The sequence below is a fragment of the Apis mellifera genome, linkage group LG1 (assembly GCF_003254395.2).
Source record: "Apis mellifera strain DH4 linkage group LG1, Amel_HAv3.1, whole genome shotgun sequence".
Classification (NCBI taxonomy): domain Eukaryota; kingdom Metazoa; phylum Arthropoda; class Insecta; order Hymenoptera; family Apidae; genus Apis; species Apis mellifera.
The window spans coordinates 5,505,001-5,521,682 of NC_037638.1; the positions used below are offsets into that span (position 1 = coordinate 5,505,001).

Sequence of the window (16,682 nt, forward strand, 5' to 3'; positions counted from 1 at the left end):
GTATATATATATATGATTTTAGAATATATATATTTAGTTTAATTAATAATGATTAATTTTTAAATATATTCCAATTGCTTTTCGTTTGTAATTAATATATTAGATGTATATATGCACAATGTGATTTGATGATCACGTGGTATAAAAATTTAACTTCGGGATGGATCGGGAAAATTCGGGCAGAATCGGTTTATTTGAAATATTAGCGATAATTTGAATCAAATAATCAAATAATTAACATTAAAATCTATTCAAGGAGAAATAAAAATACTTTAAAAAATGATGCTCTATATTCCATTTTTAATTTCCAGATTATCGGATTATAATTTTAATTCAAAAAAAAGTGATAAAATGATTCACGATTAAGCGACTCTTCATTATGCTAATGAATTTTTATCATCTATGCTTACGTCAGCAGATTGAATGTTAGAGACTGCTAAAAGCTCGAATATGTATATTAAAGTTAAAAAAGTGAATTTCATTATTTAATATTATGAAATTCTTACTGAATAATTGATTTATTAAAAAAAAATTCGAATTTATTATGTAAGAAGATTTAAAAATAGTTAAAATTCTAAACTTCTAATATTGGTTAAAATTATTAATAGAAGTTAAAATATTCAATTTTCATTTAATATCGAATTCATGATTTTAGATTTTCAAAGAATTTAGAAAAATTTTTGAAATAATTTTAACAACAATTAAAATAGGAATTAAGATATTCGAAAATAAAATTTTAATAATATTCAAAAATTGTGGATTCAAGAATAATGGAAAGTTAATTCTTTAATTTAAATTTAAAAATAACTTAAAATTTATTATTATTTTATAATTAACTGAAAGATTTTATTTATTATATACAATCGTCTAAATAATTGATACAACGAAAAGAGGAAAAAGAAGTAATATACTTTGATATATTGGCTATTGGAATAACTACTTTCGGATAATGAGATTTCGAAATGAAAAGATGGAAGCTGGATATAATACAGAATAAAAAAAAATGAATAGAAAGAAAAGAGTTTTTCCTTCTTTCAATTCTTTAAATTTTGCTTATTAAGTACCAAATCAGAATATTCCTCAAAGATGTAATAATTAATAAAAGAACTTGAAATTGATGCATAAAATTGTTTATTTATTAATATATTAATAAATAAATATACTAAAAATTAATAACTACTATGCTAAAAATGTAACATAATAAAATCTTTAATTAATTAAATAATCTTTCTTATTATCATTTATATATATATATTTCTATTATTATTCTATGCTTTTTTTAGAATAATTTTTAATTTTTAAATCATATTCATGACAAAATATTTTTCAATATCTTAAATTAATTATCAAAAGGTTTCTTCAATGAAAATAAAGTAATATCAATGAACATATTCAAAAATAAAATTTCATTCATTCACTATCTTCTCAAGATTACTAATAATTGTTAACTCCTTAAAATAAATAGTACATTAAAATTTAAGTTTCTTCACCAACAAAGATAGACCCTATGGGGAGAAACAACGATCGACAAAGAAACACGAAATGATAAAAGAAACACCAACAGCATTGCACTGCAGTGGTAAAACTCGAATGAAACTTTCGATTAAGTAGCATACTGTGTTTGTGAAGGAAAGAATGAAACGTACGAAACGAACGAAAAGAAAAGAAGAAGAAGAAGAAAAAAGAAAAGTCAGAAAAGAAAAGAGTTAGATCGGGGTAATTAAGACAGGAAGCAGTGTCCTCAGAGGAACGTTTATGAAACATCGCATTGCGATGCAAGGAGAATCCTTCTCTTTAAATGAACTTGTAGGGAAGAAGAGAGGAGAAGTCTTGAGATTTGCATCCGTTTTTTCCCCTCTTCTTTTTGTTTTCTTCTTTCCTTCTTTTTAACTTTATGTACCAACCTTTCTGCAAACAAGCATCGAGAGGTTGAAACGAAGATTTGAATCCCAAAAGGAAATCTTGAGGAACTACTTCAAGCTTTCGTGATTCCACATTTTATGCAATCTTTTTCCTGATTTTTTTTTATTTTATTTTTCCGGTAGAAAATAATAATGGTTGGTGCTTTTATGTAAAATAAAATTACGTTTTTTTTTTCCAGAGAAATTTCAACTTTTTTAGTTTCCCCTCTTAAAAGTTAAAACACCTAATGTTTTATAATTATTTAATTCTTTTTGTTTGAGTTTTTTAATTGTTTCTTATTATTGTTATTAATTGCAAAATATTTTTGTTAGCTTATTTAATGTAAAGAATGCAGGGATATTATTGTAGAAAAAACTATTTAAAAGTCTGTTTCTTTCAAAGTAAGTAAAATTATTTTTTTCTTTAACAACAAAGATTGTAAAAGACTTTTGGGGATTATTGTAAAAGTTGAACAACTTTAAAGTTATAATAAACATACAACTTGTAATCCTTTCTAGAATGTTGAAAAACTTTGCTCTGAGATATTTTCAGCGTATTTCATATACTTGTAGTTTTATATACAATAGGTATTATGCAAAAATCTTAGGTTATTTTCGTAACTATTTTCATAATAACAAGCAAACATATTTGAAGAAAATGTTTCCACATATATATACATATACATATAAAAATCTAAGAAAATATAAAAGTTTAGATTTTTTTTGGAAAAATTGCAATATATATAAAGTTTCAAATTCAACTTTTGAATATAATATATAAAATTATTTTAATGAATATCATAACCTTAAAAATGGAAATCTTTGAAATATTGAAACGAGATAGCATAAACATAATATGAATTTAAAATTAATGAATTTAGTTTTAAAAATTATTTAATATTAATGAAATTGAATATTAAACAAATTTTTTATTATTTTATAATAATGAAAAAAATTATGAATTAAATATTACATTTAATTTAAATTATACATATAAATCTTACTAGAAATCTAAAAATCACTAAAAAATAAAAAATCTTTTATTAATTATCAATTATACTATAATTTATGTAATAATACTTTTGTAACAATATTTTGTACAATATTTTTATAACAACTCTTAATTCTTTAATTAATTACAGTTTAAAAAATAATGAGAGAACATAATATAAAATATCTCTACATTTCTTCAAAAAAAAAAAAAAAAAAATAGTTTAATAAATTAAAAATCCAATATTTTTGAACGACTTTGTATCTATTGTATATCTTTTACCATTATTTGTCTTTAGCCATTGTTGTAGGTGGCATAGGAAGTAGAAAACTATAGCCTATAAAAAATTCAAATAAAGAGAGAGATACAATACTGCTGATCGTTTTAGAAAAGTTAGAATTCAACGTTAACGTAGTAGTTTGTTTACGTTTGGATTTTCGGGCGTTTTCGTGACAAGCACCAGAAGCCGTAAATACCAATAGGTACCGTTGAAAAGCGCCACGTCGTGTTTTTGTTGAGAACGAAACTTTGTTGGACGATTTTTATATATATATATATATATATTTCACGTCACGAACATTGTAAAAATACATGCACAGTCTACCTTGGAAAGTAATGATATCCATTTTATGACAGACTCAATCAAATCATTCATTAATATTCCTTAAATCACGATATTATAACTATATCATGAATTCCTAGTTTTTTTTATAATAATAGGTACTCAGAATGAAAAGAATAGTGAAATTGATATTACTAAATTATATTTTATAATGAGAAAATATATTTTGTTACATTGTAACCAATTTTTTTTTATTTTATAATGATATATATATATAAGAATTTCAATAATATAAATTATTTAATTTCCTTGTCACTAGATTGTAACTAGACTTCACTGATTCTTATTTTCTCATTGGTGCTTATTTTTACTATAATTCTTATATGTACGTGTTACATGTAATTATAAATAATCAAATCCATGTGTTTAGAACTATTCATAAACGCTGAAATAAATTTGAGAGGCAATCCCAATACAGCAATACACCGATTAGTGAATTTAACCGAAAGTAACGGTTTGCCGCACTGTTACATTAATTAATCGTCTAGAAAGACACGCAACAAAAAAATCTCTATCTCATCTATCCATCGTCATTTTTCTCGTGTCCAATGTCACGATGAGAAATTATTAGACAGTTTGTAAACAACGAAACAACGAAAATTAATTCAATGTTTATCAAACAACCGAGATAAAAATCAAGGACGAATGCGGATAAAAATGATGTAATGAAAAAAAATGCCGCATAGGGAGAGCGTAGTAAAAGGAAAGATAACGCGCGAGGACACAAACACAGGGAAAAATTAATGGAGGCTACATCTACGTCTGAAGGAATGTTAAAAAAAAAAAGAAGAAAATTAAAAAAAAAAAAAAAAAAAAACACGAATAAAATAGAGATGGTGTGTGGATAAAAAAAAATTACCTGGGATGAATAAAAATGGTGGTAGACGGAATAAAGAAATAAAAGAAGAAATTGGCTTTGTATAAGAGAGGAGACGGGACAAATGCGTTTAAAGAGGGGAGGGGAGAGGTGAAAGAGAGAAAGAGGAATGTGGGGAGTGGACAAAAACAGAAGGGAAGAGGGGATAGATGGAATGCATTTGCGATCCTCGGAGAGGCTTGCACAAACCTTTCTGGTACGCTAAATCACCCGAACGTACCACGCGGCTTTGCATCGCGTGGCAAGCAGAGGAAAGAGTACGGCGTATAGAGATCGTCCTTTATATTTTATTCACATTTCATTTCACCCTGTTGTTACTAGCTGTGGGGACATCTTTCTACATTCCATCGCCACGATTATTTCGCGACGAAATTGTTTTCTCGATTTATTGTGAATTTCGTTGGCTGGCCATATATATATTTCAAACTTCAATTATCCCCTATGAAATAATACGTCCTTTCAGATTTTTCCCTAGGAATGTATACCTAGTGTTAATCGTGTTTTCCCTAGAACGAATAAAAAGTAATTTTTATGGAGGGAGAGGGTTGGAAGAAAGGCACAGAGGACAGAACAATCTTGTTAACTCGTGAATATATATATATATATATTTTGGTACATTTTTATCCTCTAGAAATATTGCTATGAAACGATATTAAAAGATTTTTACTGCTGGTCTCTGGGGTTATTGTGAATCATCTGGTGTTGGAATAAATTAAACGTATATCACAGGAAGCAGATTCTTTTTTAACATTGGAAGTATATCAAGGAAAATTTCAATTAACAAAGATGAAAGAGGATTTTTTGTTCTTTTGAAGGAAGATAAAAACAACCAGATTGAATTGTTTTTCTTATGAATTTGAAATTGAACAGAGGCAAGATATTTGAAAATTGATTAATTAATTTTTAAAGAATTTTAAAAAATGTCTTTTTAATAACATCCAATTTCCACTTTTAAAGATTTTCAGAATAAAAGAAATGGAATTTAAGAACAGAGAACAAGAAGGCAGCAATATGTGGGCAAGGAAGGTGCACTTAACAAGCAAAAAGAGTGCGAGGGACTTGTCGTCAATGCAGGTAGGCTGATGTTGAGGTGCACGATACTTCATTATGCAGAAAATGCGGGAATTAATTTTACTAGAGGAATCTAACGACCTCAGAGATTTTTACCTTATCAACCAGGTTATTATGTCACTATGCCAAGAAGAGAATGATTGAAAAATTTGAAAAGTTAAAACAAATGGAATGTTTCATCTCTTAGAAAAATAATGAAATGAAAATATTCTTTATATACATAACTTGATAATAAGATCATAACTTCTAATTTGCTAATCAATTTGTTATTGATTAAAATTATATCATCAATAATGTCTATTCCTTTGAAACTTGTTCTTTTTTTTAAACTCTTTAGTTTTAAGAAGATAATAATATTTAATATGTACATATTGACTAAATGAATTAGATCATTAGTGCTACCAGCAATTAGTAATCAATGCTATCTCATTTATTCAAGCTATTATTATTTCATTAACTGATACATATGAAGAAAAAATTTGTTTCCATATTTTACTTACAAAATGTATTTTACAATTTAATCATGACTGAAAAAAATGAAAAAAAATATATCTTGATTGATCTCTAAAAAGAACATTATTTTTTAAATTAGTACAGAATAATAAATTAGAATAATTATTGCTTTTCAACTATGCAATTATATACACTCACTCACCGTACATCTGTTGAATCCCATGTCTGTCGTCTTCCGGCAACTCGTAATTAGAGCTCAATCCTTGATACCAGGGATACATGAGTGCGCCAGGAACCGAGCTATGTGCCAATCCAAGTGAGTGGCCAAATTCATGCGCGGCTACTGCGAAAAGGCTGGTCCCTGAAAGCGAAGGAAATGTTTCAAACTTCTTAGTCGACCATATCTATTTTCCTTCCAGAATTTTTCTCCAAGTTTTTTTTTTTGTTTTTTGAAAAAAGAAAATAAAGTTTCTTTTAAGCAAGCTTGAACAAACTACAACATTTTGAAGAGGAAATAAAATTCCAGGGAAAAAGAAAATAATTTGGGTACTTTTTTGAAAGGATATACCAAGTTGATGATTTATAAGTCATTTGAAATGAATATTGAAATTCTTATAGATTGTTAACTTGCAATACTGCAATTTTTTCATATTTTTATTATAAACTGTGTACAAAATTTTCTAAATTTATTTATAATCTAAGAGTCTAAGAATGGTATGCATTTATGCCATTTTAGGAAAATTCATAAGAAACATGTTCACAGAAAATGAAGTTTGAAAAAATTAATAAGAAACTTATTAAATAATTATATATATAAAAAAATTTTTCAAACAAAGTTCATTTTAAAAATTAATTACGTGTTACAAAACATCAAAAAGAAATTTAAAAAAATATATATATTAAATTTTCGCTAAAGATAAATAATAAAGAGATTTAATTAGAAACGATAATTGTACATTTTATTTAAATCCACGAATCCATAAACACAAAATAAGAGATTAATTAAATATAAACACGAAGCGGATAAGGTGAAGTAAACAATAATAATTAACATACGATAACATCAATTTGTAATAATAATTCAAATATTAACAATATATAAATGAAAACCTAAGCCATAAATTGCGCGAGGATAAAATGAACATTAAATGTAACGAATTCGTGGAAATAATATTCAAATATTGTTATAATAAATATTGACTAATTATCGATTGATTTGTTTTAAAAAAATTATTCAAAATTCGCAATTATTTTCCAATAAAAAATTAATAATATAAATTAAATTATATTTTATTAGGTCGTCTTAAAATAAAATTTAATCAACTTGATAATAATTTAACATTTAAAATTTTGTATATCAGAAATTTTAATTTTACATTTCTTACATTTAAAGATATTAGTTTCGTAATAGAATGGAAAACAAGTATAATATTTCACAATTCTTCGATATCTGGAATAATCTTTTAATCTCGACGAATATCGTATATATATATATATACACGAAACGTTTCTATTCGGGATATATTATTCGTGAAAGAGGAATCCTGATAATATTTACGTTTGTGACGATGGATATTAAAGTTTTCACAGGAGGCATCGAGTTCGAGGCGTTAACGTGCTTTTTCTTTTGATCTCTTTTTTTTTATCTATGTTCCGTCTCGCTTCGCATTCGGGACATTCGTTTTAAAATGTGGGTCAAAATCATAAAATTAAAGCTTGGGAGGGCCGGCGATAAAGGAAGCGTGCTCAGTTACTACGAAAGAGGGAATAAATGCGATCGTTTCCTTTCTCACGTATCACTGAAAAAAATCTACATCAATTTCTCCTCTTTTTATTCTGTTCGACTGTAACGTTGTTCTAAATAACGTTCTAGTAGTAATATCTGTCGAGATAAATTAACGTAATGTAATTTAATGTTTCGTTAAATTTATTCGAACTTCATTCGTTATATGTAAAATTTATTATCTAGAAAAAAATAATAAAATGTATAATTTGTATAATTTATATTATTATACGTACTATATTATATTACATTTCGATTTTCTGAATATCGATTATTGGTAAATTACTGATCGGTAAATACACCATTGATCAATTAATGGTCAGACATTGGACAATCAGTAGATGCGGTCAACCGATGGTCAGTCAGTCACTCAAAACCTGTCATCAAATAGAATTATTTATAAATGAAAATATAATAGATCAAAATTAAAAATAATAAATAAAAGTTACCCAAAGTATTATTCAGAAACAATTCTGATTTCTATATTGTATTTAAATATATAACGTAGAATGTTTCCTAACCTATAATCACCAATTTCGAAAATTTTTAAAGGAAATAGTTTTCGAAGAGATATTAAAGGCAGAAAATAAATTCTGAACTAATTAAACCGAGTATCAGTATATTTCAGATTTTATACAGGAACTTTCTTCGAGCAATAATTATTAAAACAGAGAGGCAATGAATTTCTTCTCAATATATAACAAATCTCATTTTCTGATTCTGAAACAATTTATGAAAAATATCAAATATGCGAAACAAATAGATAAAACAAAATTGAATCGAAACAAAGAAGTCTTTCCAAATTATATATAAGTTGGTTTAATTTTGCGAACAGTAATAGAAATATATATAGTTTTATGTGTCTTGTGAGACTGCGCATGCTCGCAGAGTTGCCAACTTTCGAGGACTCGAGTATCGAAATAAGACCCACTCTGCCTTTGCGATAGCTAGACGAAATAAGATAGTTGAGAAAAGGATGGGTGATGTAATCAACCGGCATAGTAAGGATTACACCTGAATAGCCAATATCCGTAAACCCTCGGTATTGTCACGAATAGCGTAACGTGTTTGGCTTGAATCCCAGCTTAAAATTTTCAACTCGACTAAAGATATATATATATATATATATATATATATATATAGGTATGTACTATTTCAATGAGATTAACTTCCCCCCTATGTTGAGACTTAACAAATTTTAATATCAAAGAAGAGGATTTTAATATGCGTGTGTGTCAATTTAATTGAATAAAATATGGATAATACAAATTTTCTCTTCTATATACAGAAAATATAAAGGTTATGTTTTTAAACGTAATTTCATATTTTTAAGTGATATATCCTTAATTTTTCTATGAAAAATGTTGTAATATTTAAAAAGTAAATTTAAATCTAAATTCTTTCCTAACATTAATTGAAACAATCATATTTTTAACAAACGTAAAAAAAAAGAAATTTCACGTGCACTTAACCTAACCTAATTCATTATTTCATTAAAATGTGCACGATTAATAAGTTATAAGAATTTAACTAAAAGTTATTACTAGCCTAAACTCTGAAATAACGAAATAATTCTATATAATTAAAACCTAACCTAAAAACTCAACTTACTTCGAATAAAATATTCTTCAATTTTTACAATATATAAATTATTTTTTACAATATATAAATAATTATAACGAAATATAATTAAAACCTAACCTAAAAACTCAACTTACTTCGAATAAAATATTCTTCAATTTTTACAAACTGCAAACTGATAGATTACGTGTACTTCGCGCACGAAATCAAGATAAAATACTTGACGTATTTGAGATAAGTGATAATTCGACATTGGAAAACGTCAATTAAAAGAAGTCCATGCGAAGGCCTAAATCGTGGCATCTTCCGATGGAAGTTTCCTCGTTACGAACTTTCATCGCGTCGCACGTGATACTTCGGAATCTCGACGTTAACAGCAGCTGGCTGCAATATACCAGAGTCAAGTGCTCTTAATCAAAAGCCCGCTCGAGGACGAGCATGAAAATAAGTGGAATGGATTACGGTCGTCCTCGAAGGGCATTTCAGATTGCTCGATATGCCCGGCAAGTTTTTTGCGAACTTTAAAGTTTTTTTTTTTCTTTTTTAAAGTTCAAGTACTATTCTTCCGCACTAAATCGAAGCTTACATATTTTTACTTGATAAATAATTTTAAATGTTATTTTACAGCGGAAAGTTTTCAATAAATGAAACAAAATAAGAAAAGAAAATTTCTTGTCTGGAAATATATACGAAGTGTTGTTAATGTATGGACATCTTTGGAGGTTATGTTTGGATTTTAAAAGTTAAAACGGAAAAATTGGTATACGAAAATGTTGATTAATTATTTGTTAAATTATAGAAGCATATGAAGTTAGACTTTTGATTTTTGCTTTGGCTTCTGGAATTATTTTTTCAAAAATATCTCACGATTATTTTAACGCTTCGTAACGTATATATGTAACGTGTTTATTCGGTCGTTTGTTATATTTTCTATCAAATGCACAAACCAGAAAATTAAATCGGTTTCATCCGCAGAATATCGCGATACATTATTTTCTGATTCTTATTTATTATGTCATGATCAGATCCATAATGGTTATTGATCATAGGTTTTTGACATACGAATTTATTCGAACAATTTAAAAATATTTCTTATACATATTATTTCAATTATAAAGAAGAAAATAAAGAAAAAAATATATTTCACGAAAAATAATAATTAGTTACGAAATACATCGAAAATCATATTTATATTTTATTAATAATGTAAAAAAGAAGAAGGAAATAGAAAAATTTAAATTTATTTTAATAATAAACGAAATAAATAAATTTGTAATCTTGCAATAAATTATAAAATAAAATTTTGAAAATTGAACGAGGAGGCAGAAATATTTCGAATCGTATTTATTTTTATTCGTCATAAAAATATGTCGGAAACACGATTATTTTGGATAGAATTTCAAATTGTTTCGTATTCAAGATGTATTTCTGTCAAGACTATTCGAGGAGAATGCTAATTTTCCAATGGATTTGCAAATCGTGATGTTCCGGCTTCTCATCGTTTGCAAACCGTCCTACGGTTCTCGACGGGATGTGTCAGCGATGAAATTAGCAATTCATAACTGACACCAACACTACATATTGTCTGTGAAAGGCCCCACCACCATAGTTTCTATTATTCGAATCTCGATAACAACATTAATTTTTCAATTATGCATGAACATTATCCAATAATATTTGATCAACAGAAAATATAATAAATTTATTGTGTAAAATTAAAATTTTATCTTTCTCAAAGATACATGTAAAATGTATAACTTTAATTGAATTTTTATTCGAAAAATAATTTTTGTTAAAAAAAAAAATCTCGAAGCTAGCGTTGTTTTTTTTTTTAAAAATCTCGATTAAATTTGTTTTTTAAAAATATTTGAGAATATAAGCAAATAATTTTCCTTTCAAAAATTTATATGACAATAAATAATCTAGCAAATACAAGATAAATATCTTTCACGATGCATGTGGACACAATGCAATGCGCGAAACAGGGATAATCAAAGTGAAGCGAGAACAAACAATTTCGTCAATGATTCTCGAGGTGAGAGTATAATTCTGAATCCAATTACATGGGAGTAAATTCATACAATTTCCTGAATGTGTTGTCCGATTACCACATCATTTAATTACTGGTGTAAAACATTTTGAAGCTTAAGTTTGAAATATAAAGAATGTAAAATAAAAAAGCAATAAATTTTCCAATTTTATCAAATAAAAATGTTTTTTCTCAAAGCTTGATAACAATAATTCGTATCGTATTTATTAAATCATTATTCATAATCGATATTATAATTGTTAAGATTGATATCACAAGTATAAAAAAAGAACCATGAAAGATTAATCAGAATCGATCATCTATTTCCTATATCGCGGATTATTACACGTAGTCCAATTTCGATAGGTGATTGGTGTAATTTCGATTGGCCTCGTTAATAATTCTGGCTTAGCCCTCATTCTCTGCTAGCCTTGCATAGTTCCATTAACATAATTATCCTGTTATTTACCTACGTCGTTCAATTCTCCTATTAATAGCGCTATATTATATCGAATATTTATACCATTAACTTCAAATTTTCAAAAAAATATTAAAAAATATTTGCAAGTATTGATAAATTCTGAATTTCAATAAAAAAAAATAAATTTAGTTTAATAAAAAGCAATTATTTAGTTTATAATTTTCAAAAAATAGAACAAAAATTTGGAACAATACTTCAAGTTTTCTATAAGTGATTTTTTTTAACAAAGATTTATCGTTAAATTAATATGTTCCTAAAGTCTAGAAAACGATAAGCGATGTTATCGATCGAGAATAGCGATAAGGCATATATGGTGGAATAGAGAAACGCTTTCTATCGTCATCCCCTTATTTCTTCTTTCGGTCACGGGGTGACCGAATTGGAAAATTGCCAAAAAGCAAGAAGGGCTCGATTTCTCTTGCGAAAATTTCTCGGTTCACGAATCTTTTCTTTTCATCCGCGAATCCCTCTAAACTTTTCTCTTATGCCTTTCTCTCGTCACTGTTATAAAATCCAGGTTTAAATTTCACGATTTATTGTTACCGACCGAGGATAATTCTAGAGAGATTGTATTTACTTTGATATTTGAACGAGTTTGAATCGTTAGTTTGAAATTTCATTGTTAACTTCTCGATTTCAGTTGATATTCCGAATTAAAAAGTTGTGGTTCGGATTTACGAGTTTAATAGAATATAAAAACAATATATGACATATTTATCTTTAATTAACAATAATTTAAATTTTCTATCGTTTTCTGTTTCGAAATAATATAATTTTATTTAAAAATATAAAATTTTTATCGAAAATATTTTTATTTTATTTTAAAAATCATTTTGTACAATAATAAAGTTATTAATTATATATTAAAAGAGAAAATGTGACATATTATATTTTTTTACCTTCTTCATTGTTGTCGCCCTGCAACAACCATATTTCTTCTTCATCAAAATGTACGTCTCCTCCTCGATCTCTGCCAGGAAAGAATGCGTGTGCTAGAATTTGGCCTCTGCCATCGAATGGATATCCATCTCCATGATAACCACTGAAACAGAACAGAATATCACTATTAGTGTCGATATTATAAAAATATAAATATGTATAAAACATAATTTATAATATTAATTATAAAATTTGATTAATATTAATCCAAATAAAAATCCTATCATCTCTTAATCATGACTTTATTTAAATTTCTCAAGCTGATTGATATATGTGAAATTATCAATATATCTTGGATAATTCTTAAGTGTGAAAAGAGAATTTTTGGCAACAGATTTATTGCGTTTTATCGAAAAATAATACTTTTATTGCAAAAAAGGATAAAGTCTCTTTTGTATGTATTTAATAACTGATGTTTGAGTTTTGAAGCAAATTTATCATAAAATTTGCCCATGACAAATAGTTTGTATTTAACCTTTCAATACTATAGTTTTATATATACGTATATTACATTTATATGATGAAACTCATCATTGATTAATTATAATTATCAATTCATGATAAAATTACCTTTATTTGTTTTATATTTTAACATTTTTTTCTATATATGTCACTAATTCACATCAAAAAACAATTTTCACAAGCATTCACTTAATTATTTCCACAAACACATTCTTTAATTTAGGATGCCATTACTAATATGGCGTCTAGAATATGAACAATCTAGATGGTGCTGCTGTTGAATCCCTCTAGCAGGCCCAGAATGAAACACTTCTTTATATTACTAACCTATATATAATATGATTCATATAATATGACATAAGATTTATACAAAATTCCACGTAAAATTTAGTAAACAAATATTAATCAGAAATATTTAAAAATAATATTAGATATATTGGAATGATATTTTATTTTAACAAAGAAATTTAATTATATATATTTTCACGTCACAGAATATTTTATGTGCTGTTTATTTAAACATTATATCTTTAATTTCTCACGGTATTTCGAACATATAATGCACAATCTATCGCTTAGTTTCGTTTAATTTGCCTTTTCTACAGAACTGGAATGAAATATGCTATACCGTAAGGGCCGTAATTAAATTCCATTCGCGAGCACTCGTCGATTATCTAGACAGCCGATACGCCACTGATATCGCACCATTCGGATGGCTAATCAAGAAAGCGAATCGTTCTTTTCTTTTCTTTCTTCTTCTTTCTTGTTATCTTAATTCAAAATTAATTTCAGTATTGTGATAAATTTCAAAGCAAGCTTTTAAAATTAAAGAAATACAAATAATTTTTGGAATTAGTTTAAGGAAAATATAACCTATAAATTTGTATACAAATATTATTTAGAGGTTATTAATTATAAATATTCAAGTATACGTACATGTCCGTATGTTTTATTTAAATTAATGAAATCTTTATTTTTTTTCAAAAAAAAAAATTATTCTTTTTAAGAAATAATCAATTATAAATAAAAATGAAAAATAGTGCAATACAAAAATTTTTATTTTCTAATTGTCAAAACGAAAAAATAATTCTTAAGAAAGAGTTAAAGTAAATAATATAAATTAAAATGACAATACGAATATTATTACCTTCTTAGGCAAAGTTTAATCTTTTGCGATCATTTAATTTCAACACTTATTTCTGCTAATAGAATCGGTTCTCCAATATTAATTTGACATACAATAGTCGGAATCGAAACGTGTAACAGGAGAATTAATTTGAGCGTTACAATCCCAAGAGAATTACAAAGACAGTTTGCTTATTTCGGTTAGTGATACTAAGAGAAATACATCATTTTATTATTGTCATAATAAAATTAAATATAAAATATAAAATAATTATTAAATAAATTATTTATTAAAAATTTATTTTTAATTATCGAATTTCATTTACAATTATACGATATAATTGATAAATTAAACTTTTTATAAAATAAATGATATCGATAATCTAATGAAGAAGTTATAACTTGTTATAAAAAGGAACGTTGATCAAGATACATGAACTTTTGAAACAAACTGTGTTACCGACATGAACATGATCGATAATCGGTTGAAGACTTTAGCGCAGTCTGATAGCTGCGCCATAGATATTATATGCGAGATGTTGCACACAAATTAGGTATGTATTATATAACAGTTTCTCATCACTTACAAACTATAGGAAAACCAATGAGTTAGATAAACGAGTTTTATACAATGTAAATATCTAACAACATATATACGAAACCGATATATTGGAATAACGTAGTACTTTTCTTTCCAAAATAAAATATTTATTTACTATATTTTATTTAATTTCACACGTTATTAAAAATTAGCTTCATTTAACAATTATTAATATTCGAGCTTAATAATTTTTCTTCGTTTACAAAATTTTTAAATATTTTTATATCGCGAAGTATTGGAAACTCGATTATTCGAGTTTATAGGACATAATCGAGACTTTTTTTTGCAAAATAATTATGATTTTGATATAACTTTAAAAAATGATTTACTTTTTAAAGATGCAAAATATGCCAACCGATACATCTTAATATATCAAAAAACTTGGCATACAATAAATTAGCTATCTCGCTAATATTTTAATAAATTTTTCAATATAATAAAACAGATTTGGAGAATGAAATAAAAAAAAATTTATTCTATTTTATTCTATTCGGAATAATTTCAAGAAATCTACGAGTTCATAACCTACAAATTTGTCACTAGAAATCTACGAGTTCATAACCTACAATTTGTCACTAGAAATCTACGAGTTCATAACTTACAATTTGTCACTTGACAATTAATTATAATTAATTTATAATATTATAATTCAATAATTCATTATGTAAATTGAAGCTTTCTCTCTTTTTTTTTCATTTCTTTTTATATCCATTCGATATAAAATTATACAATTTTAAGAAACCTAGTCATAATTTGTTACCTGATAATTAATTATAATTAATTTACGATATTAAAATTCGACAATTTATCATTATGGCCATAATATGAAACAATCTTTTAAATCTTATTTAAATTGAACATTTTTTTTTTTATTATATCGTTCCTTTTTATATCCAGACATATTTCACGAACGTATAAACGCGCACCAGAATACGTAACTTTCACGACCGCGGAACAATTCGCGCAAATAGCAGATTTTAAATAAACCCTTCCCGTTTAATCGTACTCTCATTTCCAGTTGCGTCATTGCGATAAATTTCCCGATAACAAGGAGGCCCGTGAATCGAGCTATTGATCCCGCCCTTTGTCCGCTCACATTATTTCCCCTCTCTTTGTTTTCTCCCTTCAACTTTTATAGAGGGATTCAAATTATCATCCTGATTCGCGTCAGTATTATTGATATCTCAATAATACTTGTGTTAATATCTCAATAGAACGTATAAATTGGATGAAAACGTGCCCTGAACCGAATAAAATTAAAAGTATTTTGCCTATTTTCGTGGATATAGCAGTAACCATAGATATATCAACAATTTCATTATTCTACAATTATCATTAAAAATATAAATAATTAATACTTCACAAATTTAAAAAAAAAAAATTGACAAATGTTACTTTAAACACTATGATTGAAATTTTACAATAGATATAAATTATTTATTAAATTGTTATTTCGAGCAAATTTATTTTAAGTCTCACAAAATAAAAAAAATCAGAATAAATTAAATCCAGAATATTTTAATCTAATCCTATTAATAATCATAAAAAATTTTCAACTTTGTATCCCATCCTATTCAATACTTAATAAAAATAATATACGAACGATATAAATATAATATACGATAAATAATATAATACGATAAATAATATAATACGATAAATAATATACGATATAAATATATGGTAATCACAAATTGTCCAACCAATCATTATCATATTATATAAAAAAAAAAAGAAAGAAAGAAAGAAAAAAAAAGATAACTCAC

The 16,682-nt window shown here is 26.2% G+C and overlaps 1 protein-coding gene across 7 annotated transcripts in view; it reads right to left on the reverse strand.

The window, feature by feature from the left end:
- Window positions 1-16,682, reverse strand: part of LOC409383 (matrix metalloproteinase-2) — a 130,607-nt gene that overhangs the window by 12,062 nt on the left and 101,863 nt on the right. For all 7 annotated transcript variants that reach the window (XM_026444867.1, XM_026444811.1, XM_026444850.1 and 4 more), the window contains 2 exons: window positions 12,689-12,831; window positions 6,118-6,276 (listed from right to left, as the gene is read on the reverse strand). In XM_026444867.1, the coding sequence (XP_026300652.1) occupies window positions 6,118-6,276; window positions 12,689-12,831 (302 nt within the window). The remainder of the gene's footprint in view (window positions 1-6,117; window positions 6,277-12,688; window positions 12,832-16,682) is intronic.